We start from the raw sequence: 27,531 nt of genomic DNA on the forward strand, positions 1-27,531 counted from the left end.
TGTTTACCCGGGTGGGCTTGGCGGGGGCTGGGGCAGGGGACCCAGCGGCCCCGAGGGCCCCGCGGGGCTGCCACCGCCTGGCGCTCTCCCGGTCTCGGCGACCCCTCATCGCTCCTCTTTTCTTCCCACTCTGCGGTCTGTCCTCTTTCAACTCCCTCCGTGTGCAGAGTGTGCCCCAGGTGGGGGGGGGCGTGGGTGCAGGATGGAAGCTGGGGGGCACTGCAGGGTGGCAGCCTGGTTCTCTTGCTGGGGGCGTGTCCCCACGCCCACGCGCCCCTCCACCCTTCTAGCTGGAAATCCAGGGGAGCCCAGCGAGCTCGCCTGGACCGCCACACCCCCGTAAGTGCGGGGAAGACCCCTCCCCTTCAAGTCAGCTACTGGGTCCCCAAACCGACTTCTAGCTCCACCAGGGCGGGCGCAAGGTCCTTGCGTGGTAATGAGCCGGGGAAAACCAACCTGGAGAATGAGGGGATGCCTTCGGGCGGTCCCGGTGGATAGAAACCCATCTGAACCAGAACCTTGCTCTCTAAGCTCTGGGTGTGTTGGGGCCGGGGCCGGGGTAGGAAAGCTGAGGTCTTCTTTCTTCCAGCCCTTTGTGGAGAAGAATGGTGAGCTGGCTCTGTAACCAGAACGTTGACCAGTGAGCTGCAGGGTTAGCCAATCAGGCAGCTGTCTGGCCAGACATTTTCTCTGATGCATTAGAACACCTTTCTGGAAGATAAAAGTCAGCCTCCCAGGTAAAGTAAGGCTGCTTTTCCGTTTTTCTTCTCTTTTCTTTTTTTGCCCAGGAGAGGTGTCGACATGTCCTAGTCTGATATCTGCCGTGGGATGTGTCTCCCAGCCTCGAGGGAGCAAGAAGCAGATTTCTTCAGCTGTCTGTGGCTGAGATGGGTCACATCTGGCCTCATGTGCAGCTCCAGAAGTTCAGACGCCAAATCCTGGAGTTTGAAAAAGCACCAGCACCCTGTCTGCTCTGGTGCAGTGGCCAGAGGAGCAAATTTTTGTCAGAGGGGCAAATTTCTACTCATTCTTGAAGACACTGCCCACCGCGTGTCTCTGCCAGGAAGAGTTAGGTGCGCTTTCTCAACCGTTTGGTCTGTGCATTAAAATTATTAAAGTAATAGCAGTTCCCTGTTGGCACAGTGGTAAAGAATCCACCTGACAGTACAGGCAGTGTGGGTTCGATCCCTGGGTCAGGAAGATCCCCTGGAGGAGGAAATGCAAACCCACTCCAGTGTTCTTGCCTGGAGAATCCCACGGACAGAGGAGCCTGGCGGGCTACAGTCCGTGGGGTCGCAGAGATGGACACAACTGAGCGACTGAACAACAGTTGGACAAAACGTTTTACGTCAGCTCCCATCTTGGTTTCGACCTTAGAAAAGCGCGTGCGCAGCGTGTTCACTGCACTGTCGTCTATGGTAGTGAGAATCTGGAGACCGCGCCCTTCCCAGGAAGAACAGCAGACCGGGATGCGTGAAAGCGGTTGTGGCGCGCTGCGTGCAGTGCACGCCGCCGTCACCGCGAACCCGCACGAAGCAGCACTCCTCTGTGCTGACGAGTGTGTGAGCGCCGAGAGAGGGCCCGCAGACGATTCAGCGCTTTCTCCAGGGCTTGGAGGCGTTTGGCTTCCACTGTAACATCTTCCTTTTTCACAGGGCAGTGTGTTTGCTTCTTTTCTTTTCTTGTTTTAGGGGAAAGACTTTCTTTACCATTTACAGCCCACAGAGTTCACCCATTTAAGGTATATAAATAAATGGCTTCTGGCATATTCCCAGAGCGCAGAGCCGTCATCGCAGCTTCGTTCTATCTTTGCGTGTATTTGGCTGCACCCCCGCGCCCCCTGTACCCTCCCTCACTGACCTCCTCGCAGTCTTCTGACTCACCTCCGGGCTTTGGCATCTGCCTCCCCCAGGTGCTTACAGCCGGCCCCCTCACCTCCAAGTCCCTTGCACCAGGGTCATCTCCTCTGCCAGGCCTTCGGTGACGTTGCAAGCCCTCTGCACCCCTAACAGACTCTCTGGCCTGGTGTGTCAGTCTGTCTGCCCGTATGACAGACGCTGTCAGCCACGAGGGTAGGGACATGTGCCTGCCTGTCCACCGGGCTCGGTGTTGGGGACATTGAGCGATGACCTCCAGCTCCCATCTCAGCTGCCTCCCCATGGCTGCCTCTGGGCACGGTATGGTGAGTGGCCCTCCACATGCTTTGCCTATAGAGGATTTAAAATTTTTAATTTTGATTTTTTTCTGTTTTTTTTTTTTTTGGCCCCGCTGATTGGTGTTCAGGATCTTAGTTTCCCAAACAGGGATCGAACCCGTGCTTCCTGCAGTGGAAATGCGGTGTCTTAACCAGGGGACCACCAAGGAAGTCCCTTTAATTTGTATTTTTAAAAGCAACCATTGCCATTTATTTGCAGGCCTGCCTCAAGGGCTGAGGTTCTCAAGGCCAGAGACCCGGTATGGCTTCCGTGCCCAACACAGGGCCTGGCATTAAGTAGGCACTAGTTACGTTGTTTGAACACATTTTTGTAGACGTGAACACACTGCTTCAGAAGGAAATCACTGGCATGCCTGGGATTGGAGCATCCTTTCTCCCAGGGATGATGGAGTCCGCGAGACTCCAAATGTTGGTGATTTGTTGGACCCCCTACCTGGACTGTAGAAACTTCTAGGCTGGGAGTCCTACCGCCCGAGGGGTTGCTGTAGCCTTTAGAACGTTGAGTCTGGAACCTGGCTCTGAACTTCTGAGCTGTGTCTTGCAGACGAATCTGACTCAGTCTCATGTTAATGCTAAGAGCTGATGACCCAGACGAGACTACCCCTGTCGCTGCAGCTGGCGACTGCTTTTGGGAAGGGAGTCCTTTCAACAGTCAGTATTGAAAGCCTTTAAATATCTTGCCGCGGAGCGGCGCCTGGCCTCCACCCCCCGCAGCTCCGCGGGGGCAGAGGAGTACGGGGTGATAATGGGGGCTGTCAGGCCTGTCCATCTGTGGGGCTGTGTTACCAGGCACCTCTGAAATCATTCCAGTTGACCCACTAGGTTTTTGTTTCAGATTCCAAGTGAGCAAACTCGGAAGTCTCCTGCGCTTTTGTCTGGGCTGGGGGATGGGCGTGTGTCTGTGTGCGGGAGAGGCCCTCGGAGAGAAGCGATGTTTCTGAAGTCAGCTCAGTATTGTTTGAGCCATTCCAAATAGTACATTGTTCACAGGGTCTTCAAACAGCCCAGAAAAATGCTAAAAAGCAAAAACATCCCTGTTGTGCCAAGAGAAGAACAGAGCTCTTCTGATGCGTTCTCTTCAGATGTTTTCGATGCATTTGGGCATGAAGGAACTTTGGGAGTGATGGGATATTCTCTGTCTTCACTGGCGTGGAAGTTACTGATACATGACTCTTACTCGTCAATCAGAGCACTTACAAGGGTGAATTTTGCAGGACCTTTCAGTTGTACCTCCTTGAACTTGACATAAAGAAATGAGTTGGGATGCTGCTGTCGGGATCTTTCTTTGCATATCAGCTGTCTTCCTAAGCGGCTCTGCCATCATTACCATTCCTGGGCAGCATCCTTCTCGAAGGCTGGTCCATGTGCCCGCTTAGGACTGACCCAGGAGGCGGACATCACGGTGGTCTCTGGCCATTCCAGTAACACTGTCAATGGTTGGCTCTGTCTCCGGGGCGACTTATTGCCCAGTTGAGGGGCGTGGACACTTTACAAGTCCTTGATGTCGTCAAGCTGTTTGTCAGAAAGCGTGTGTGATCCTGCCCATTCCCCAGGAGCACCTGGGATTGTCTGAGAGCTGTCGTTTTGGTGTTGAAGCTTTTACATTTTTAAGAGTCTTGGTTGGGGGGATTAGCTGAGTGTTTAGACATCGTTTTTCTTCTGTCTATTAAAAACGGGCCCTGGACTGTCCTGGTGGTCCAGTGGTGAAGTTTCCGCCTGCCGATGCAGGAGACACAGGTTGGAACCCTGATCTGGGAGGATCCCACATGTCTCGGAGCAACTAAGCCCGTGTGCCACAACTTCCGAGTGCTGTGACCACTGAAGTCTGCGCTCTGAAGCCTGTGCTCCACAAGAGAAGCCATTGCAGGGAGCAGCGGGCACGCCACAGCTGTTAGCGCTACAGCCAGAAAGGAACCCCACTCACAACTACAGAAAGCTCACGCAGCAACAGAGAAACAGCAGAGCCACAAATCGATAAATGGAAAGACACGGGCCAGAGGGACTTCCCCAGGGGTCCAGTGGATAAGACTTGGTGCTTCCACTGCCAGGGGCCCGGGTTCAATCCGTGGTCAGGGAAATAAGGCCCCACAAACCGTGTGACCAACCTAGACAGCATATTAAAAAGCAGAGACATTACTTTGCCAAAACAGGTCCGTCTAGTCAAAGCTATGGTTTTTTCCAGTAGTTGTGGATGGATGTGAGAGTGGCACCATAAAGAAGGCTGAGCACCGAAGAATTGATGCTTTTGAACTGTGATGCTGGAGAAGACTCTTGAAAGTCCCTTGGACTGCAAGGAGATCCAACCAGTCAATACAAAGGAAATCAGTCCTGAATATTCATTGGAAGGACTGATGCTGAAGCTGAAACTCCGATACTTTGGCCACCCAATGCGAAGAACCGACTCATTGCCAAAGACCCTGATGCTGGGAAAGACTGAAGGCAGGAGGAGACGGGGATGACAGAGGATGAGATGGCTGGATGGCATCACCGACGCGATGGACATGAGTTTGAGCAAGCTCCGGGAGTTGGTGATGGACAGGGAGGCCTGGCGTGCCGCGGTCCATGGGGTCGCAAAGAGTCGGACACGACTGAGCAACTGAACTGAACTGCACTGAACTGAGGACTCTCCTCCTCCAGGCGGCTGTGCAGCGGCTGAGTCGGGGAGCCCCGCCCCCAGGAGAGCCCCGCCCCGGGGCCACGTGCGTCTCCTAGCAACCGTCAAACTTAGTTAGGAGGCGGGTCCTGGGGCCTCCCTACCGGCAGGGCGCACCCACTGCATCCTAGGAGCCTTCTCGCCCAGGCGGCTGTGCAGCGGCTGTGGGAGCTGACCGCCGCCGCGGTCCGAGCCCACGTGACTGCCCAGCGTGTCCCCAGGCAGGTGCCGCAGGTACGCGCCACACACACCCCCACCCCGGCCCCCAGTGCATCTGGGCAGCCCCTCAGCGTTTTCCCGTGGCCTCCGTGGAGGGCGCTTGGGCCCTGAGCCCAGCCCTCCATGCCTGGCCGGTCCTGCCCCGCTTGGTGTCAGCGTGCGCTCCCGGATGACAAGCTCGCACTGTGCTTGGGAACAGCTAACCCGAGACCGGCTCTGCGGGAGCAAAGGGGGCTTCCTTCCTACCGCTCCTTGCGCTTCCTGGGGAATGGGCCTCAGCCTGGAGCAGGCAGCCCCCTGATGGGCTCTGGTGAAAAGAGCAACACCTGGGGGTGGACGGCAGAGGCCGGCGGAGAAACGGCTCGTTATGGTGATGACTGAGGCACCGTTTCCTGGGTTTCCTCCAGTCTTCACTGGGCTCTCTCTGCGCCCGGCAGTGTCCGAGGCCTGGGCTGGTCGCTGGGGACGGGGCAGGGCACGCGAGGAGCAGGGTGGGCCCCCCTGCGGGAGGCCGGCTTCCCTTCAGCAGCCCTGGGGTGACCGCAGCGCCTTCCTCTCCTTGCAGCCGCCTGGGCCTCCCTGCAGCATGTCGCTGCAGGCCTGGGAGAGGGAGGATGAGGACCAGGCCAGCGTGGGGCCCGTGTCCTCCACAGGCAGCTTCCACCAGTCCGGGAGCGAGTGTGAAGCCGCCGAGTCCCTGAAGGACAGGGCCTGGGCCCAGGAGTCGGACTCGGACCACCGGTGCAGCAGCGAGTCCTCAGAGAGGCCGGCCAGCACCTTCAACTCCGACGTACCCCACGTTGTCCCCTGCAAGTTCGTCATCTCTCTGGCCTTCCCGCTGATTTCGGGTAAGTGTTAGGGCAGAATTCCAACCCGCTCTGTGGAGGAGGGTACACCACTGACCTTTGCCCGCGAGTTTGAGGCTTCCCTAAGTGCTTCCTTGGTGAGGTTTTGGTTGGCTCAGCCCGGGGTGTCTGCCAGCTTTGCCCTTGCACGACTCGCTGACGGCCCCCGGCGCCTCCCCCCCAGGATGTGCCCCCAGGATACTCGCCCCCCGCAAGCCCCTACTCTGTCAGCTTGTTCGTGCCGCTGATGTTGCACAAATCACATCGTGCTGTGATGTTTGGTTTTAACACCTTTACGGAGATGCTGACCTCAGAGTCACGAGCGGAGGACCCGGCACACATCTTCACGCCGAGCGGGTGGCTGCACAGGGCGCCCCCCACAGCCTCCGGCTCTTCTTGGGAGCAAGGAGTCACGGAGACGGCTCTGCCTTCCCTCGTGAGGTTGGGACAGGACTCACTCCATCTGTGTCCTCTAGGTTATAAAGGGAAATTTTCGAGTTTGGTTGAAAAATACAGGCGACAGCCTAAAGCAGAGAAAGCCGCTGCAAAGGTTCACCATTACTACCACGTCGAATACGTCCTCCTGCCCGACGACGCGGAGCCCAAAAAAGCAGACGTGCTGCTGTTTCCAACCGTGGCCAAGGTGTTCCTGGACTCGGGAGTGAGGGTGAGCGTGTGTGTGTGTGTGTCTCTGTGTGTGCGTGGCCTCGCATGTAGTCTGATACCCACAAGAAACAGCAGGAGCCACAAAGGCTGCTGGCTTCCCCTGGAACTTGCTGGAAATTCGAGACCTTGGGCCCCACCCCGGATCCACTGAATGGCAATGTGCGTGAACCTAATAATAGCGACCCAAGGATTGTCTGTGCAGGTATTTTCAACCTAAGAGTTTCTTTGGTATTTCCAGAGTTTTGGCGTCTCTGCTGTTTCTTTGTGTGTGTGCATGTGAGTGCGGGTGTCTCCTGCACACGGGTGCACTGCGCTAGGGCAGGGCTCGGTCCAGGATGGACAGCCCCTGGGAAGGACACTCTCTGCACGACTTGCTTTTACTTTTATTCTTCCGAGGAACCTAGAGGCGCGTGGGCCCCTGTTCCCGGCACCCATTTCCTGATTCCCAGTGTGAGCTGGGAGCCAGGAGAGGTCGGGACACATAGGCAGACAGGTGGAGGGCCAGCTCGTCGTGCTGGCGGTCAGATCTTGGCCCCTGAGAGTCTTCTGTCCTTTCACACAGACCATCAAGCCGTGGCAAGAAGGGGACAGGTTCTGGGTGTCGTGGACCCAAGCTTTCAGCATCAAAGTGACCAAGGAGTTACTGAAGAAAATAAATTTTCACAAAATCACCTTGACGGTCTGGGACACCAAGGAAAAGGTTTCGAAAAGAGTCAAGTATTATCGGCTAAAGCCTTCCGGGTTTATGGAAGATACGGGATCTTTCGGTGAGTCCGGTGTCTGGGTTTGAGTTGAAACGTTCCCAGGATGTGGTGGCATCTCAGTCCCTTTGTTGGGCGTGTCTGGTTTTCGAGGGCCCGTGCTGGCGTCCGTCAGCGCAGCAACACCTCCGTCCACTCTCAGCGCTGGCTGGTGACCGCTTTGAAGCCCCGGGTCACGGCTGGCTCTGGCCGTGCCCTCCACTCTCGGCCAGTGCTGCCCCCGGCCCAGCGCCTGCTTGGTGGCCCTGCCTGGTGTGGCTCTCCCAGGGCTCTCCCCCCTCCCCTGCCTCCTCTGTGTGCATGCACGTCTTTCCCTCTCTCCTCTCTGCCGCCCCACTCCCTGACCTTCCTGTATCACCCCTGAGACCCTGGCGCTTGGCAGCTCTGCGGCTTTTCACGGATGCCCAGCGTCTTCGGGAACCAAAGTGTGGCGTCCGAGTCCAGTCTCGAAGGCATCGTGTCCCCTGCGCCCCGAGCATTCCTTCTCATTGTCACCATCACCTGCACCCCGGGTCCAGCCCTGGGCCCTGAAGACGCGAGGCTTCTCCGCATTGCAGGGCCAGCCTCGAGGCACCAGGGGCTCTTGGCCTAATTTCTTGTTCCCAGAGTGCCATGCATCCTCCAGAACCGTACCCGTCCTCACCTCTCTCTGCCATCTTCTTGACCTTCCCCTCTCCCTCTGACAGGTGGGAGAGCCCCCGAGGGGCGTCGCCCTTGGTAAAGGGTGGGTTCCCTGGCCACACAGGTGTGATGGAAGCGTTGTAAGATGGGCAGGTGGTGGTGCAGGGTGAGCGTCTAACGCAGCCACAGGCGCCGGCCTAGGGACCTCGTCTGGGAGAAGCTGGTGCCGGCGAGGTGGGCGTGTCCTGGGGTTTGGAGGGGCTCCCCCAGCAGCGGCTCCCCCAGCAGGCGGCGGCCGTCCCGGCTTGCTGCTCCCGTGCCAGGAGAGGGCTGCTTACCTGGCAGGTAAGCAGTGACTGTTCCTGATGAGTCGAGTCAGCGATGCTGTCTCCTCCTGTGTTCTAGAGGAAGTGAAAAATTTGGTTTTAAGTCAGAGAAGATTGTCTGAACAGGGCGTTCACGTCAGTGAGGAGCAGTGCCAGGACCACACACCAGAGAAGCTCGAAAAACCGAGAAGATCCTTGAAGTCAGTGCACGGTGAGTGGAGGTGGCTTTCGTGGGTCTGCCCAGCGCAGACCCTGGCGGCAAGGTGACTGGCTTGGGGTCCCGGGTGGCGCGTGCACCGGGGTGCTCCGAGGTGGGTGTGGTCCCCACCCACCCTGCAAATCACTGTTGATGATTCTTTCATTTTGGTCACTTACAAAAAACCCTTCTCTAAATGGAGACATTACATAGATTTTGCTTGTTTTTTAGAATAGTCAGTAAATACGGAAAGTATAAAACAAGCGGGGAGCATAATGGATCGCTTGGTCACCAGGAACAAACGTTGCGGTATTTTGGTTATCCTGATATGGCGGATTCCTTTGTTTTTGTGCTAAGGTTTTTTTTTAATACAGATGAGCTTATTCTGGGCACATAATCTTCTCGTGTGAGATTATTGCAGCCTCTCCTTGTGTTCCTTAACAACTGTCCATAAACTTCTTGTGTGGTGGCTTCATAGGATTTCATCTGCGAGCACCACTGTGATTTGCTTAACTGTTTCCTGTCGGCGGGAACAAAGGAAACTTGGGAGTGTTTTCAGTGGCCTCTAGTGTAAACAGTGCTGAAGCAGCCGGGTGACTAGATAGCAGACTTCTCTTTTGTTCTCTGTGGAGTGTGACGTAAGGACTCAGAGGCCTAGTCTTGCCTCTGTCCAAATAATCATAGTTACCCGTGTGTTCATTCATTTGGTTGTGTATTATCCACAAACATTTTGCTGGACACTTGGGGACTGCGGCTCGGGGGCTGGCACTGCAAACACATCCAGGGCCCTCGTTCTTGGGGAACTCGTACAGGGCGGGAGGCTTGGAGACGCTGGCTCACGTGGTCGGGTTCTCTCCGGCAGATGCGGAAACTCTTTCCGGGCACCTTGAGGACCATGAAAAGCTACTCAGGTCGGAAGAGCTTGCCACAGTCCAGTAAGAAGGGCCCCGTGCTGAGTTTGGGGGTGTGGGAAAGGGGCCTCCTCTTCTTGCCCTGCAAGCCCCCCTCCCAGAGTCGCGTGGAGTTCTGGCAGCTCCACTTACCCAGGAGCTCACACAGCCCCGGTGGGGGCACAGAACCAAGACAGGTGCTCTGAGTCCTCTGAGCTCATGTTAGGCGTCAGGCCCCTGCTTCTGCGTGCAGTAGTGCATTTCATATTACCCTCAGCTTCGTCCCTCTGGGGGGTGGCATTACCATCTCCATTTGCTCCATAAAGGGACTTCACGTCTAAGTGGTTGGCACAAAGGTATAAAACTAGAATCCTTGGGAGGCTTGGGGGCGTTGGTAAAGCCAGGATCCCAACCCATACCATTGGACAGCTGAGTCCACTGCGTCTCCTGCTGGGAGGGCAGTTGCTCCCGGACCTCCTGGAGCCTAAGGGGGGAACCACAGAAGGGGACTTCCCAGATGCTGTGGGGACCAGGGGGGAGAAGGGAGATCCACCTGGTGCCTTGGGGGATGGCATGGGAAGGACCAGGAGAACTGTCATTAAACAAACATTGTGTTGAAGCCCAGGAGCTTTCCAGCATGGCGCTGGTTGCCTCCGTGCAGCACCATGACTCGCTCATCGTTTGAAAATGTCAGCTGAAAGGGTTTTTTGCAGGAATTTATAGATTTATTTGGAGAGAATTGACATTTTTACATTATGAAGTTCCCCCATCCATGATCATGGTATATCTTTTCACCTAATTCTGTTCCTCCTTTATGACTTTTAATAGGATTGATTTTTTTTTTTCTCCTGTAGATGTTGTGGGTAATTCCTGTAAGTGAATTCCTAGATATTTTAGAGTTTTCAGTTGATTTTATTTTAATCAATAATATATTTTTAATCATCATAATTGATAGTGTAAGGTTGTCTGCAGAGTAGCAGCCTCCTCATTAGTGGGACTGTGTTAGAGATGGGAGTCTCAGGGCCACCCAAGGCTTGCTGAACTAGGATCTGCATTTTATTCAGTAACATTCCCTGGTGACTCAAATGCACGCTGACGTTTTAGAGGAAGTAGTTTAAAGGAAGGCAGTGAAATCTTTTTGGGAATCTGCTTACAGCCAACCCAGTAAGTAGACTCAGCTCCAATCCCTAATTCGTCTCACTTTCCTTTACTTCTCTCTGTGTGCATTTTCTAGATGGGGTGACTCCAAACCGGTTACTTCTTTGGGAGGGGCAACCACGACAGAGGCGAAGGAGCTAATTGAGAAGCCATCATTTAGCAGCTTGACAAACCTGTTAGAGAAGCAGAAATTTCAGAGTAAGTCAGGATGGGATTTTGGAACTTGATAGTGTGACTGGACCTGAAAGAGAATTATGAAGTGTTTCAAATTCAGAATTCTTTGATAAGGTTCCCACGTTAATCAAAAGTAAACAGTACTCTGTGCAGTTTTCAACTGACCCATTCTGTCTCACCAGCCGTCCGTTCCACGGAGCCAGCTACCCGTTCTTTGCCGCTGGTATTTCTGTGCTCCTGGTCCACTGTGGTGTGTGTATGTGCTGAGTGTCTCAGTCGAGTCTGACTCCCTGCGACCCCGTGGACTGCAGCCCGCCAGGGTCCTCTGTCCATGGGAGTCTCCAGGCAAGAATACTGGAGCTGGTGGCCATGCCCTCCTCCAGGGGATCTTCCTGACCCAGGGATCAAGCCCAGCTCTCCCACATTGCAAGCAGATTCTTAACCATCTCAGTCACCAGGGAATGGGGGACATGAAAATCTGTAATACTGACCAGAGACGTCCAGAAAATTAATTATACCTCCGTGTGATAGATGCTGTGTAGGGTAGGTATGTGGGCTGTGGTGTGTGTGGAGAGACTCTTTGGAAGCTGGGAAGGTGCTTGCTTCTTAGGGTGGAACCAGGGAAACTGCATCCCAGGTCCCAGGAGCCGCTCTTGGAAGCGGGCATCTGAGAGTCAGGCTCCCAGCGAGGCTCCTCGGATCCCTGAGTCCACCTCTTCCTTCTTGGCTTAGATCTCCTCACCAGATTTTCAGCACACTATTGAGCCTCCAGGGTCCTAGAGCCAGCACACAGGACACATGCCCCCGTCCCCATTCGCTCGGCTATAACTGCAGCAGAGCATCTCCTTAACCCGTCCCCGTGTCCAGAAGATCACCTGGAGGAGGGAATGGCAACGTACCCCAGTGATCTTGCCTGGAGAATCCCAAGGACAGAGAAGCCTGGGGGCTACAGTCCATAGGGTCACAAAGAGTCAGACATGCCAGGGAAGCCCTGAACCTGCCTCCTTTCCTGTGATGTATTTGTGTCAATACATGCTATTTCAAATCCTGAAAGATGATGCTGTGAAACTGCTGCACTCAATATGCCAGCAAATTTTAAAAGCTCAGCAGTGGCTCCAGGACTGGAAAAGGTCAGTTTTCATTCCAATCCCAAAGAAGGGCAATGCCAAACAATGCTAACAATTGCACTCATCTCACACGCTAGCAAACTAATACTCCAAATTCTCCAAGCCAGGCTTCAACAGTATATAAACTGTGAACTTCCAGATGCTCAAACTGGGTTTAGAAAAGGCAGAGGAACCAGAGATCAAATTGCCAACATCCATTGGATCATTGAAAAAGCAAGAGAGTTCCAGAAAAACATCTACTTCTGCTTTATTGACTTCACCAAAGCTTTTGACTATGTGGATCACAACAAAGTGTAGAAAATTCCTGAAGAGATAGGAATACCAGACCGCCTTTCCTGCCTTCTGAGAAATCTGTATGCCGGTCAAGAAGCAGCAGTTAGAACTGGACATGGAACAACAGACTGGTTCCAAATAGGAAAAGGAGTACATCAAGGTTGTATATTTCACGCTGCTTATTTAACTTATATGCAGAGTACATCATGAGGAACGCTGGGCTGGAAGAAGCACAAGCTGGAATCAAGATTGCCGGGAGAAATACCAATAACCTCAGATATGCAGATGACACCACCCTTATGGCAGAAAGTGAAGAGGAACTCAAAGGCCTCTTGATGAAAGTGAAAGAGGAGAGTGAAAAAGTTGGCTTAAAACTCAACAGTCAGAAAATGAAGATCATGGCATTTGGTTCCATCACTTCATGGGTAGATGGAGAAACAATGGAAACAGTGTCAGACTTTATTTTCTTGGGCTTCAAAGTCACTGCAGATGGTGACCCCAGCCATGAAATTAAAAGAAACTTGCTCCTTGGAAGAAAAGCTATGACCAACCTAGCTGCTGCTGCTGCTGCTGCTAAGTCACTTCAGTTGTGTCCGACTCCGTGTGACCCCATAGACGGAAGCCCACCAGGCTCCCCCATCCCTGGGATTCTCCAGGCAAGAACACTGGAGTGGGTTGCCATTTCCTTCTCCAATGTGTGAAAGTGAAAAGTGAAAGTGAAGTCGCTGAGTCGTGTCTGACTCTTAGCGACCCCACAGACTGCAGCCTACCAGGCTCCTCCGTCCATGGGATTTTCTAGGCAAGAGTACTGGAGTGGCTTGCCATTGCCTTCTCCGATGACCAACCTAGACAGCTTATTAAAAAGCAGAGATATTACTTTGCCGACAAAGGTCCGTCTAGTCAAAGCTATGGTTTTTCCAGTAGTCATGTATGGATGTGAGAGTTGGACCATAAAGAAAGCTGAGTGCCAAAGAATTGATGTTTTTGAACTATGGTGCTGGAGAAGACTCTTAAGAGTCCCTTGGACTGCAAGGAGATCCAACCAGTCCATCCTAAAGAAAATTAGTCCTGAATATTCATTGGAAGGACTGATGCTGAAGCTGAAACTCCAATACTTCAGCCACCTGATGCGAAGAGCTGACTCATTGGAAAAGACCCTGATGCTGGGAAAGACTGAAGGCAGGAGGAGAAGGGGACGACAGAGGATGAGATGGTTGGACGGCATCACCGACTCGATGGAGCCGAGTTTGAGCAAGCTCCAGGAGTTGGTGATGGACAGGGAGGCCTGGCGTGCTGCAGTCCGTGGGGTCGCAAAGAGTCAGACACGACTGAGCGACTGATCTGACTGACTGATGCCAGTCCGGCCCCTTCGCCCCTCCTGGCCTCACTGAGAGACAGCTGAATGGTCACCACTTTCGTGTTGCTGCCAGCGGCAGTGACCGTCCTTGCTGGGGCTCCAGCACACGCAGGAGGCTCTGGGCGCCTGCCCTGTGGGTTCCCAGGTGTAGGACACGCTCGTTGGTCCCTCGGGAGATGCTGCTCGTTTAGTCCTGGTGGTACCCCTTTGCCCTCCTGACAGCAGCACGGACAAAATCACTGCGGATGCTGATTGCAGCCGTGAAATTAAAAGACGCTTACTTCTTGGAAGGAAAGTTATGACCAACCTTGATAGTATATTAAAAAGCAGAGACATTACCTTGCCAACAAAGGTCCGTCTAGTCAAGGGTATGGTTTTTCCCGTGGTCATGTATGGATGTGAGAGTTGGACTGTGAAGAAAGCTGATCGCTGAAGAATCGATGCTTTTGAACTGTGGTGCTGGAGAAGACTCTTGAGAGTCCCTTGGACTGCAAGGAGATCCAACCAGTCCATTCTAAAGGAGATCAATCCTGGGTGTTCATTGGAAGGACTGATGCTAAAGCTGAAACTCCAATACTTTGGCCACCTCATGCGACGAGTTGACTCACTGGAGAAGACTCTGATGCTGGGAAAGGTTGGGGGCGGGAGGAGAAGGGGACAACCGAGAATGAGATGGCTGGATGGCATCACCGACTCTGTGGACATGAGTTTGAGTGAACTCTGGGAGTTGTTGATGGACAGGGAGGCCTGGTGTGCTGTGATTCATGGGGTTGCAGAGAGTCGGACACGACTGAGCGACTGAACTGAACTGAACTGAACTGTACCCCTTTGCCCTCCTGACAGCAGCACTGAGAATTCCCACTTCTCCTCTGCGTCACCCTCACTTGGCAGAGTCAGGGGCCCAGTTCCTGATTCGTGGGGTCGGGAGCGTCTAGGAGTCATCGCTCTATTTGTGTGTTTTCATTTATGTTGTTCTGTTCGGTTGAAATGATTTTTCCTGTTGCTCCCCAAGCCTTCCTTTTAGGGTCTCTTGAATAATTCTGCATAGTTCACGCACTGGCAGCAGCGCAGGCTGGGCTGTATCTCACCGTTTCCCTGCACGGAGGCGGTCTTGTCGCGTGGAGCAGGCATTCGCCTCTTCTTCCCCAGTTCGTACCTTGGGGAACAGTTTAGAAACCTGTGCTTATCCAGACGGCAGTCTGGTCTCCACGTGTGCTTCTAATCGTGAAGTTTTCCTTTCCCACTTTCAGTCTGCAACTCATTTTGCATATGGCGTGAGGTACCCAGAGGTTTACTTTGCCTGCAGGTGGACAGTCAGCATCCTTAGTCACCTGGTCCACCCTTGCCCGCTGACCTGAAGTGCTCCCTTGAGCCCCTGTCATGCTTGCCTTTGTGTGTCTGTCCTGGGCGTTTGCCCAGAACAGTCAGTCCCATCGCTCTTTCTGCCACAGAACCAACAGCTTGTGGTTTTAGTCACCCCGGCATCTGCATCCTGTCATCTCCTTTTCCCTCCTGATCTGAGCTGGGTTCTGGGCTGAGCCTCTCATGGACGTTTCCCCCTCTCTCTTCGACAGATGGGGGGATTGAGGCTCAGATTGGTCATGGCGCTTGCCCCGTAGGAGGCAAGGAGCTGGGTCTGGAACTGTGATGGCTCAGCTCCAGGGCCCAGCCGTCAGCCCTGCACTGCGGTTAAGGGCCAATGTGGAGGAGAACCTGGATGCTTTCCGTGGCTGGTGTCGGCACGGCAGGCTCCGGGCAGCGGTGGGTGGGGGGACCAGGACGACCCCTAATCGCCTCCTGCTCTCCACAGGTGGCCGCCGCTGGGATGGGGCGGGGGCCCTCCCTGATGCTCTTCCCTTCCTCTGATCTCACAGTTAAACGGAAAGAGTCGGCCGGCCGGAGGAAGATGCAGAGGAGGAAGAAGTCTCGAGGGGAGGGGGACGTGGATGTGCGGCTGGCGGGCCACGTGAAACACGGCAGCTTCTCCATCCAGCTGGAGGTCCTGCCGCTCCTGGCAGGTAGGCGCCCGGCGGCCCGGCAGGCGGGCCTGTGACGGGACACCCGCGGGGGCCGCGCCCCCGCCCCGCGCCACCTCTGCCCAGTGGGGGTGAGCGGCCTCGCCATTCAGGGCGGGACACGGAGGCACAGAGAGGCCACACGCATCGCCGGGATCCCACAGCGAGCAGGCGAACCCAGGGCTCCAACCCAGGTCTGATCGCAAAGTCCAAGCAAACGTGAGGGTAACGGTCGGTCCAGTTTTGTTTGCAAGTTAAAATGCTGCTTTGTATGGACACTGTTTCTCAAGGCACCTAGGACAGGAAATGGGGACAGGTAAGCAGCATTTATGTCCTGCCGTTGGCGTCTCCGGACAAACTGGCCCAGTGAACTGGTGGTGCTGGTCCTGGTGGAGTAGGGCGTGGTTATCATCGTCACCGTTTTTTTCAGTGAGGAATCCGAACTCAGAAGTCAGACAACTGCCCTGAGGACACACAGCTTAGGGGCAGAACAAGGGTTTGCGTCTTGTGCTTTGCGAGATCCATCCCAATTTATAAACTAGGTTTGATCGAAAATAAACAGGTATTCTGTCCGTGTGTTTAGATGATGGAAAAAATTAGCCGATTGGGTAAAATTATCTGACTTCGTCTTAAAAAGGTAACATGGAGGGAATCCTCCTCTTTTCAGACAAAGGAATCTCAGACTTACTTCACTCTGGGTTTTTGACCACCAGGGTGAACCAGCGTCGTCTTCTGGGTGGTCTGAAGAAGAGGCTTAGGGAGACTCTGAGGGTCGTGCTCCAGGTTCAGCAATGCTGGGAAAATGCTTGTTCCCTTAGGCACTTGGGTTGATGTTGATTCGTTTTGAGGAAGCACTCGTAACTTTTCAGTTCGCACTTCCAGATTTTTGAAGATCAGTTCCACCTAAAGTGAGTTTTCAGGGACTCCTCACGCACTGCCCGAGCCCTGTCCAGGAGGACCACACCTCCACGCAGCCGCCCCGAGACCCCGCCTGGCTGCTCCAGGTGGGTGGGCCCCGGGGACCTGCCCGGCCGGCTCCTGACTTTGCAGGGAGGGGAGGGGACGCCCGACTGAAGACACACCTGCTGGAGGGGCGTGTCCGGCAGGTGAAGCCGAGAGGTGTGGGCTCCCCTCCCGTAAGCTCTGCCGTGACAGCCTCGTACAGGGTGACTGCGAGTGTAGGAGTGACTCGCCAGCTGCAAGCTCTGGCCCAGCCGCTTCCCGGCAGGTTGCCTGCTTTCTCTGAGCCTCAGGGTCCTCATCTGTGAAATGGGGACAGTGACTGCCTCCCCCCAGGGGTGTAGAAAGGATCACAAGAGATGCTGTGTGTGAACGGCTCTGCGGGGAGCCCTGCACACGGCAGGATCAGACAGGTTGCTGGTGAGGAGGTTGCTCCTTGGCCAGGACGTCTGCTGACGGGGGAGCTGCACACAAGGTGCCTCCAGCAAGGGAAGCAGAGAGATCCCTGCCCCCCGGTGCCGATGCCACGGTTTGTGGTCACAAACTGCAGATGGCCGTGGCTCATCAAACCGGTTGTAAGTTTTTTTTCCCATAAAATATAATAGCATGAGATTGACGCTTTTGATCTTTGGTGTGGAGAAGACTCGAGAGTCCCTTGGACTGCAAGGAGATCCAACCAGTCCATCCTAAAGGAAATCAGTCCTGGATATTCAGTGGAAGGACTGATGCTGAAGCTGAAACTCCAATACTTTGGCCACCTGATGGGAAGAACTGACTCACTGGAAAAGACCCTGATGCTGGGGAAGATTGAAGGCAGGAGGAGAAGGGGACGGCAGAGAATGAGATGGTTGGATGGCATTACCGACTCGACGGACATGAGTTTGAGCAAGCTCTGGGAGCTGGTGATGGACAGGGAGGCCTGGCGTGCTGCAGTCCGTGGGGTCACAGAGAGTTGGATGTGACTGAACAAGTGAGAAACAACACATTCCCAAACTGGCACGATTACGTGTGCTCAGCTTCAATTTCCGGTTAGGCCACAGGCGCTGAACACCGTGCTGGTGAATGCTGTTGGCCAGTGAGAGTTTAGGAGGGTTCCGTGTGTGGAGTGGGCTCTTCCTTTTATTGCACAGTGGAGCGACCACATGTGCCACGCAGGAGTGGTGTGGACACTGGTCCCTCTGCTTATCGGCCAGGAGTCCTTGGATGATCACTCGACACGCCTGGCCCTGTCAAGTTCAAGTGCAGCTGCTGTTCGTGCACAGACCTGGTGGGGGCCACTTGCTCTTGCCGCATTCCTTCTGTGAGACAGCGGTCCTCACCTCAGGCGCTTGTGCCCCGGGGACACGTGGCGCTGTGTGAGGCATGTTCTGAGCTCGCGGGTGGGAGTGGGAGGCTGTGAACATCCCATGATGCACAGAATGGTCCCCACGACAGAAGAACACCTGTCCCCAAGCATCAGCAGTGCTGAGGCTGAGCCCGCTGTCTGGGGTCCTGGCTGATATTACCTGAAACGTCTGGATGCGGCTTTGAGCAGCTGTTTGCAGCGGAGGCGAACAGCGGGAGAGAGTGGAAAGCCCTCCTCAGTGCTCAGTGCAGACAGAGAGGAGACAAGAGAACGGGAAAGACTCGAGGTCTCTTCAAGAAAATCAGAGACACCAAGGGAACACTTCACGCAAAGATGGGCTCGATAAAGGACAGGAATGGTATGGACCCAACAGAAGCAGAAGATATTAAGAAGAGGTGGCAAGAATACACAGAAGAACTGTACAAAAAAGATCTTCATGACCCAGATAACCACGATGGTGTGATCACTCACCTAGAGCCAGACATCCTGGAATTTGAAGTCAACTGGGCCTTAGAAAGCATCACTATGAACAAAGCTAGTGGAGGTGATGGAATTCCAACTGAGCTATTCCAAATCCTGAAAGATGATGCTGTGAAAGTGCTGCACTCAATATGCCAGCAAATTTGGAAAACTCAGCAGTGGCCCCAGGACTGGAAAAGGTCAGTCTTCATTCCAATCCCAAAGAAAGGGAATGCCAAAGAATGCTCAAACTACTGCACAATTGCACTCATCTCACATGCTAGTAAAGTAATGCTTAAAATTTTCCAAGCCAGGCTTCAGCAATATGTGAACCGTGAACTTCCAGATGTTCAAACTGGATTTAGAAAAGGCAGAGGAACCAGAGATCAAATTGCCAACATCCATTGAATCATCGAAAAAGCAAGAGAGTTCCAGAAAAAACATCTATTTCTGCTTTATTGACTATGCCAAAGCCTTTGACTGTGTGGATCACAATAAACTGTGGAAAATTCTTCGAGAGATGGGAATCCCAGACCACCTGACCTGCCTCCTGAGAAATGTATATGCCGGTCAGGAAGCAACAGTTAGAACCAGACGTGGAACTACAGACTGGTTCCAAATCGGGAAAGGAGTACGTCAAGGCTGTATATTGTCACACTGGTTATTTAACTTATATGCAGAGTGCATCATGCAAAATGCCGGGCTGGATGAAGTACAAACTAGAATCAAGATTGTTGGGAAAAATATCAGTAATTTCATATATGCTGATGACACCACCCTCATGGCAGAAATTGAAGAAGAACTAAAGAGCCTCTTGATGAAAGTGAAAGAGGAGAGCAAAAAAGTTGGCCTAAAACTCAACAGTCAGAAAATGAAGATCATGGCATCCAGTCCCATCATTTCATGGGAAATAGATGGGGTAACAGTGGAAACAGTGTCAGACTTTATTTTTTTGGGCTCCAAAATCACTGCGGATGCTGATTGCAGCCATGAAATTAAAAGATGCTGCTCCTTGGAAGGAAAGTTATGACCAACCTAGGCAGCATATTAAAAAGCAGAGACATTACTTAAGGTCCATCTAGTCAAGTCTATGGTTTTCCCAGTAGTCACGTGTGGATGTGAGAGTTGGACTGCAAAGAAAGCTGAGCGCCGAAGAATTGATGCTTTTGAACTGTGGTGTTGAAGACTCTTGAGATTCCTTGGACTGCAAGGAGAGCCAAGCAGTCCATTCTAAAGGAGATCAGTCCTAAATATGCATTGGAAGGACTGATGCTGAAGCTGAAACTCCAATACTTTGGCCACCTGATTCAAAGAACTGACTCATTGGAAAAGACCCTGATGCTGGGAAAGATTGAAGGCAGGAGGAGAAGGGGACGACAGAGGATGAGATGGTTGGATGGCATCACTGATGTGATGGATATCTGAGTTTGAGCAAACTCTGGGAGTTGGTGATGGACAGGGAGGCCTGGTGTACTGCGGTCCATGGGGTCGCAAAGAGTTGGACATGACTGAGCGACTGAACTGAGCTCACCTTGCATTGGAGAGTCCCAAACTGGGCGGTCTGCTATGAAAAGGCTGACAAAGTCCTGGAACACAGGTCATAATCGGCGATGGCCTTAAGCAGCTGCTTTGTTGAAGAGAGTCACGAGGGAGTGGGGAAGGTCCCCCAGCAAGTGCCCATGGCCCCCACAGACGTGCCCAGTCTGCGCCCAGGACTTGTTCTGGAAGCAGCTGCTCTGAGTGCGAGTGCCCTAAACATATATTTACCAGCATCGTGAACAGAATCGAATTGGCCTGTTTGTGCATGGACCCTGTGCTAGCAGAGCCTACGAGTCCGTCACCTTCCCACAGGTAACCCGCCATCACCCTCTTCACCCTAAGAGGGGCGGGATCTCTGCCCATCTTGCGCACGAGGATGTGGAGCCTCAAAGAGCATGTGACTGGTTGGAGATCCCATGGCGACTAACACAGCTCGGGTTTGAAACTAACCAGGCCCCTCTGCTTGCAGAGCTGTGGCTGAGCATTTGTTTGTTTTTTCTGCTTTCCCCAGTATGTCTCCTCCCGGTTAGATGTAAAGGCCCCTTTGAGGAGAAAAGTGTTCTCCCAGCCAGTGTGGCCTGCAGCAGGCCAAGCTCTGCTTCCTTTCTGCAGCTGCACTATCGCGAAACTGCCACGACTGAGCCCGCACGCCGCAACTGCCAAAGGCCACGTGTCCAGAGCCCCTGCTCTGCAGCGAGAGAAGCCGGAGCCCCGTAACCGGGGAGCAGCCCCCGCTCAGCTGCAAGCAGGAAAATAACCACGCGGCCACGAAGACCCAGCACCCAGCCCAGCCAAAAATAAAGAAATGAGAACATTTTTAAAAAGGCACACACTTAGACCCTCTTTGGGAGCCTATGAGGCCCCAGTGGAGACAGGTGTGCGGACGTGGTGCCTGCGGGCGCTCCCCAGCTGTGACCGGTATCTCGGGGTTTCCTCCTCGAGGTCTAACTTTGTCTTCGGCGCTCCGGTTCCCCGGCCTGTCTGTCCTGGTCTCAGGGCTGTCTTTGGGAATCGGCTCACCCTGTCTGTCTGTCCTCAGGATGGCAGTCTGTCGTGAGCCATGGCAGCGGGAGGTCAGCCAACATCTTAGATTGTTTCTTGATGCTGAAAACTGAGGTTCCCCTCATGACCGAAGAACAGAAGCAGGATCTGAACCCCATGACCATAAGGATCAAGTGCGTTTCCTCCCTCCCGCCGCAGCCCGTGCCCATCAGGGAGCTAGAGGTGAGCGCGAGCTGGGGCGGCTCTTCCCGGCCGTCTGCCCCTCACCCGCTGTCCCCCGGGCCCCGGTGACAGGTGCCCTCATCGGACCCATCTCACCAGTTAGGGTCGCTCAGCCAGGCCCGGAGGACATCAGGTTCCTGGGGCCAGGAGTCCCCCAGCCTGAGGTCTCTCAGCGCAAATTCTCTGAGGCCAGGGTTGGAAGTGGATTTCTCCAGAAAATCTTCTTCATTATTTCTTCCGGGTACCAGGGAAGCCATACCAACCCACCCAGGACTATTTTCAAATAATTTTCAGCATCGGCCTTTATTTCAGGAAAATAAACAGTGCCCTGGTGGGAGCGGCGTGCATTCGGACCACACGCTGTGTGAACGGGCAGTTTCTGATGCTGGAGTCTTAGCACGTGCGAGGCTCCCTGTTTCCGTGTGAACACAGGCCTATGGCTGCTGCTGCCTCTCCCACCCAGACCCCCCTTGTGCATGGGCGCTCCGTATGCTCAGGGTGACCCGTGCCAGCCCCCCGATGGGCCTGTCTGGGACACACGGGTTCCCTGTCCTAAAGGCCTCTTCTCTCTGTCTTCTCCGTGCCTGGCTCTGGGACGAGAGGCGGCATGGGGCCTGTCCGCGTGGCACTGGCACTCCCGGGGGGTGGGGGGGACCTCAGGGCTCGCTGAGCCCTCCCAGCCACCAGGTCGGGGCCCTACACGTGGCCCTGGGTCCTCGCAGTGGCCTGCAGCGGGCTCTGTCCTCGGGGCTTGCAGATGATGAACCGAAGCCCGCAGGGGCTGTCAGTGGTGGGGGCGGGGGCAGTGCGCCCGCGTTGGGCTCTGAGCCGTGGGGGGCGCCGCCTGGAGGGAGGGGACGGGGACGGCGGGGAGGGTGACGCGGCCCCACCGTCTGCAGCGGCTCTGCAGCCCCGTGTACTGCAGGTACCAGTTCCAGGGGGCCCCGGCGCACCGCACGGAGGGCCGGCCGCACGCGAGCCGCGTGCATTTCCAGGACGTCAACGTCATCTTCCTGGGGGCCATGCACCCCGGCGACCTGAGGGAGTATCTGGAGGGGCCCCCCATGGTGGTGGAAGTGCATGACCGGGACCGCAAGCCCGAGAGCTGCTCCCGCAAGCCCACCCTGTTTGGGGAGGACCCCCTGGACGCCTACCTCAATCTCCAGGCCCTCATCTCCCCCCAAGACACGGAGAGCAACCCCTTTGAGGCCCGGGAGAGGAGGTGGGACCCGCACGGCGTGGCCCGGGTCAGCTTCGCCGACCTCCTCCTTGGCCACAAATACCTGAACCTGGCTGTCCCCGTGCACAGCTGCGAGCCCTGGGCTGCCCCCCTGGGCCACGGCCGCAGGAGCGGGCATGCAGTGGGGCCCCGGGGCCCCAGGGACAGCCTGCTGCATGGCCCGATGCCGCCGGGGGACTACCTAGAGGCCAGCTGCCTGCTGAAGCTGCGGGTGGACGTGGCGGTGCCGCTGCACGGTGGGCTGGGTGGTGCCGACCCTGCACTCTCCCAGTTCGGCCGCGTGGTCTTCGTGTTCGAGTCCCAGAGGCTCTCCCTGCTGCACAGCCTCCTGCAGGACATCACCATGATCAACGCCAGGGCTCTGGCCCTGGACTCCTACCCGCTGGAGGATATCCAGCAGATCCTGTCCACCTTCAAGATCCGGGTGAAGATTGAGGAGCAGCCCGACCTGGATGTGCTCACTGGCATCCACCTGCTGGACGGGAAGGTCCACCTCCTCATCCTGGAGGGCCTGGCCGACCACGGCCTCCAGCGGCTGTGGGCCTGTCACCAGAGCCGGTACGTGGGCTGCCTGTCAGGGCAGTGGAGGGGGCTTTCGATGTCAAGCTCAGGTTCAGTGTCACCGCTGGTGGGAGGCGTCCGCTGATGCAGTGTTGTGTGTGGGTGTGTGTGTGAGAAAGACTCAGTCGCATCTGAGTCTTTGCGGCCCCGTGGACTGTAACCCACCAGGCTCCTCTGTGGGATTCTCCAGGCAAGAATACTGGAGTGGGTTGCCATTTCCTTCTCCGGGGGATCTTCCCTACTCAGGGATCAAACCCACGTCTCTCAAATCTCCTGCATTGGCCGGTGGGTTCTTTACCACCGAGCCAGCAGGGGAGTGATGGACACTTTGCAATTTAACTAGACTGCAGTTGTCTCTTCTTACTCAGATTTCACCAAAAAAATCTTTTGGTGGTTCATTTTAGATTTCAAATTCAAATTTCACATAAGTGAAAACATGACGTGTTTGTCTTTCTCTGACTTACACCACGAAGCACAAGATGGGCCCGTTCATCTGGGTGCACACGGCCGAGTCTCACCCTCTTTCATGGCTGTGTAAATACTCCAGTGTATCTGAAGATCACGTCTTTACCCTTTCAGCTGTTGATGGGCACTCAAAACAGCCATACCTGGGCTATTGTAAATTGGGGTGCATATGTATTTTGAAAGTATCGTTTTCGTTTTCTTTGGATCAATGTCCAGGAGTGGACTTGCCGGATCATCCAGGAGTTCTGCTTTTAGTTTGCTGAGGAGCCTCCATACTGTTTTCCTTAGTGGTCAGTTTACATTCTCACCAAAAGTCTAGCCGGGTTCCCCTTTTTCACATCCTCACCAACGGTTTATTTCTCGTCTTTGTGATGATGGCCATTCTGATAGGCATGAGGTGCTATCTTGTGGTTTTCATTTGCATTTTCCTAATAACTAATAATATTGAACATATTTTCCTATACCTGGTAGCCATGTGTGTGTCTTCTTTGGAGAAATGCCTATTCAGGTCCTGTGCCCGATTATTAATTGGGTTGTCTGGTTTTCTAACATGGAGTTGCATGAGTTCTTCATATATTTTGGATATGAATCCCTCCTCAGACACACACTTTGCCAGTGTTCTCTCCCATGCGGTAGGTGACCTCTACGTTTTGTTGATGGTCTCCTTTCCTACGCAAGAGGTTTTGAGTTCGATGAGGCCCCATTGGTTTTATTTTTCTTCTTTCTCTTGCCTGAGTGTGTGTCTGTCTTTAATCACTCACTCATGTCCGACTCTTTGCGACCCCGTGGACTGTACCCCACCAGGTGCCTCTGTCCATGGGATTCCCCAGGCAAGGATCCTGGAGTGGGTCGCCATTCCCTTCTCCGAGGGACTCTTCCTGACCCAGGGTTTGAACCCAGGTCTTCTGCATTGTCGGCAGAGTCTTTGCCCTCTGAGCCACCAGTGGAGAGAGACCAAAAACAATATTCCTAGGGCCAGTGTCAAAAAGGCAGCTGTTCTCCTGACAGTTCTGTGGTTTCGGGTCTTGTATTTAGATCTGTGATCAGTTTTATTTTGTCTGTGGTGTGAGAAAGTGATCTCATTTTATTTCTGGTATATGGCCGCGCAGTTTTCCCAGCTCCACTTCTTGAAGAGACTCTTTTCCTCATTGTATATTCTTGCCTTCCTTGTAGAAGAAAAATCTATTTTTAAGAAGCTAAGTTGTAAAGCTTTCAGATAAGATAGAGGACATATTCATGACCTCTGAATGAAGACTTCTTAAATAAGACCGAGGTATTAGAATAAAGGATAAAAATGACAGCTTTGGCTATATAAAAATGAATAATTTCTGTTCAGCCAAAGAGACCATAAAAAGAAGCCACAAAGTGAGGAAAAGTATTTGCAACGTATGGAGCTTAGTACTCTTGAGTGTGTAGAAATGCCTGTGAATGAATAAGAAAACAGTAAAGACGTCCGGGAGGAGAAGGGGACGACAGAGGATGAGATGGCTGGATGGCATCACCGACTCTGTGGACATGAGTTTGAGTGAACTCCAGGAGTTGGTGATGGACAGGGAGGCCTGGCGTGCTGTGATTCATGGGGTCGCGGAGAGTCGGACACGACTGAGCGACTGAACTGAACTGAACTGAAAGACGTCCCAGTGGGAGAATGGGCAAAAACCCTGAGCAGGGAAAGCAGCACAGGGAGACCTGCCCCCCACAGCCCAGCACACAGGGCCCCGCGGCGGGCGTGCAGGCTGCCTGTCACCTCCCCGGGTCCGAGGAGGAGGTGCCGGGCTCGGGGCGCGGGAGGGCGGGGAGGACGCGGGCCGGGCCGCGGTGGGCCTCGCGCGTGTCCGGCGCCGGCATCCCGGGCGGAGGCAGCAGCCGCGGCGCTCTCGCCTCGCAGGGTCCCGCGGGCGGAGCAGGGCCCCTCCAAGGCGCTCTACGACTCGCGGCTGCGCTTCCGCCGGCGCCTCTACGCCGACCTGGAGCCGCTCCTGTACCGCGTGCGGCTGCGCCGGCCGCTGGCGCCGCTGGTGAAGCAGGCGGCGCTCTACGTGCGCAGGGCCGTCCCGCCGCAGGTGCTGCAGGCGCTGAGCAGGTGCGGCCGCGGCCCTGAAGGCCAGGGAGGGCCGGGAGACGCCGGGCTCTGCGCCTCGTGCCCGCCCCCTGGGCAAGAGGAGCCCTGAGCCCCGCAGCCCTTCGGCCAGCCAGCTGAGGGCCTTCCGCGCACAGGGGGGCGGGGGGCGGCGCGAAGTAGGCAATAAGGCCTCCCGAGCCGGGGAGACCCGGAGCGGCGCGGGGTGGGGGCCGGGAGGGCCGGGCAGGAGGCATCCTCCCGCGCCCTGCCCTGTGGGCGCAGCAGACAGAACCTGACACCCGTGCGTGCGCAGTGTGACCTGGGGTCAGCTCTCCGCCCTCCCCTCCTAAGCTGGGGGTGCTCAGAGCTGCGGTGCCAGGTGGGTGAGGCTGAGCAGGGGCACTTCTGCCTTCCAGGATCTACTGCATCTGCCGTTACAGCTCCAGGCTCAGGGAGGTGATCACGGGAGACCTGCTGCCGTCCTCGGCCGTGGTCAAGGAGCTGAGCCGGGAGTTTGGGATGCCCATGTCCCAGGAAGGCCTCACAGAGCGGGAGCTGCTGGCCGTGGCCCCTGCCCCGAGTCCCGAGGGCTTCCGGAGCCAGAAGTCCACCCTGGCACGGGAGATCCGCTCGCACCAGGAGAAGTGCCTGCAGTGGCGGAACGCCGTGATCCTGAAGAGCAGAGACCAGAAGGCGAGCCTGGTGCAGGTGGGCGCCCCCGCCGCGCCGCGGGCCTTCCCGGACCGGCTGTGAGGGGCGCCCAGCCTCTGGCCCGTGTGTGTCCTGCTCGGGGGTCCCAGGCCAGGCAGGGCACAGCCGCGCCGGCTGTGCCTTTCCCCCTTCCCTTCCGGCGCTGGCATAGCTCATCCTCCCTCAAACAGCTCAGTGTTCCTCTCCCCTTGGCCCCTGAGTTCACCAGAGAGAAGGAACTGTGTGTGTGTGTGGAACACCTTGCTTAAGCTGCCAAGCGCGTCTGAGCAACACAGGAGATCGAGTAATCTGTGTTAGAAACTGCGAGAGGCAGGGAGAGAGCGGGAGACGGAAGGACTGCGCGTGCTTCCGCGCTGCCAACCCAGAGGGCTCTAACCCACCACCGTCCTGATGCCCGCGCGGCTCTGGCCTCTGGTCTGTGTGGGTGGAGCCACTGCCCCGGCCCGCCCCGCCCCTAGTGGAGAACCGGCTTTCAGAAGTGTCTGAGTTTTATATCCCTGAGCTCCTTATGAACAGCAGCAAGGAGGCTGTTTCTTTACACTGGTGTTCACGTTCTTAGCTTGTCTCAAAAGAAGCGCTTCTCGGACCATTTCAGTTCAGTTCAGTTCAGTCGCTCAGTCCTGTCCGACTCTCCGCGACCCCATGAATCACAGCACGCCAGGCCTCCCTGTCCATCAACAACTCCTGGTTCACTCAAACTTGTGTCCACAGAGTCGGTGATGCCATCCAGCCATCTCATTCTCGGTTGTCCCCTTCTCCTCCCGCCCCCAACCTTTCCCAGCATCAGAGTCTTTTCCAGTGAGTCAACGCGTCGCATGAGGTGGCCAAAGTATTGCAGTTTCAGCTTTAGCATCAGTCCCTCCAGTGATCACCCAGGATTGATCTCCTTTAGAATGGACTGGTTGGATCTCCTTGCAGTACAAGGATTATTTACCAGCCTACTTTTACTGCTGACCTGATTCGTTAGTTCCATGTTTACTTTTTATAATGTTTTAGAACATGCTTCCTCGCTTGTTGATGGCTTCATTCACTTTAATGCTTTTCTAATGAGAAAGTCTATGGACATATTTGGCATTATTCTATAAGGTGTTACATTGAGCTGTGTTCTGGTGTTACTTGCTTTACATTTCTTATAAATTATGAGGCCTAGGCACATAGCTATAAACAAGGAAAGCCGCATGGAAAATGTTACCGTCTCCCCACCCCTTATCCTGGCTCACTGCACTTATATATGCACACATGTGCGCATAAGGATATCGTGTTCCTTGATGGATCAGCTCCATTTTATTACTGCTATTCAACAAAGAACCTTAAAGATTTCGCAGTAATACAGCTCTACAGAACTTTAATGTTACTACAATTTACTTAACATACAAGTAGCTCCTCTATTTTCGTGAAGTCCTAGGAAACACTGTTCCACATATTTAAGACTTTGTTTTTAATGTCTTGGGAATTGCTACTTTAAAATG

The 27,531-nt window shown here is 54.7% G+C and overlaps 1 protein-coding gene across 1 annotated transcript in view; it reads left to right on the top strand.

Moving 5' to 3' along the window:
• Positions 1–4,994: 4,994 nt before the first annotated feature.
• Positions 4,995–27,531, top strand: part of CFAP92 (cilia and flagella associated protein 92 (putative)) — a 30,323-nt gene continuing 7,786 nt past the window's right edge. Inside the window, exons 1-12 of the mRNA XM_088831907.1 lie at positions 4,995–5,102; positions 5,653–5,935; positions 6,409–6,599; positions 7,161–7,365; positions 8,386–8,517; positions 9,365–9,437; positions 10,627–10,748; positions 15,356–15,499; positions 20,839–21,023; positions 21,923–22,821; positions 25,178–25,372; positions 25,768–26,059. Of these exons, the coding sequence (XP_088688033.1) occupies positions 5,674–5,935; positions 6,409–6,599; positions 7,161–7,365; positions 8,386–8,517; positions 9,365–9,437; positions 10,627–10,748; positions 15,356–15,499; positions 20,839–21,023; positions 21,923–22,821; positions 25,178–25,372; positions 25,768–26,059 (2,700 nt within the window). The 5' untranslated portion in view covers positions 4,995–5,102; positions 5,653–5,673. The remainder of the gene's footprint in view (positions 5,103–5,652; positions 5,936–6,408; positions 6,600–7,160; positions 7,366–8,385; positions 8,518–9,364; positions 9,438–10,626; positions 10,749–15,355; positions 15,500–20,838; positions 21,024–21,922; positions 22,822–25,177; positions 25,373–25,767; positions 26,060–27,531) is intronic.

Source organism: Moschus berezovskii, chromosome 24, assembly GCF_049115385.1.
Source record: "Moschus berezovskii isolate FMDL1 chromosome 24, NW_MosBer_1.0, whole genome shotgun sequence".
Taxonomy (NCBI): Eukaryota; Metazoa; Chordata; class Mammalia; order Artiodactyla; family Moschidae; genus Moschus; species Moschus berezovskii.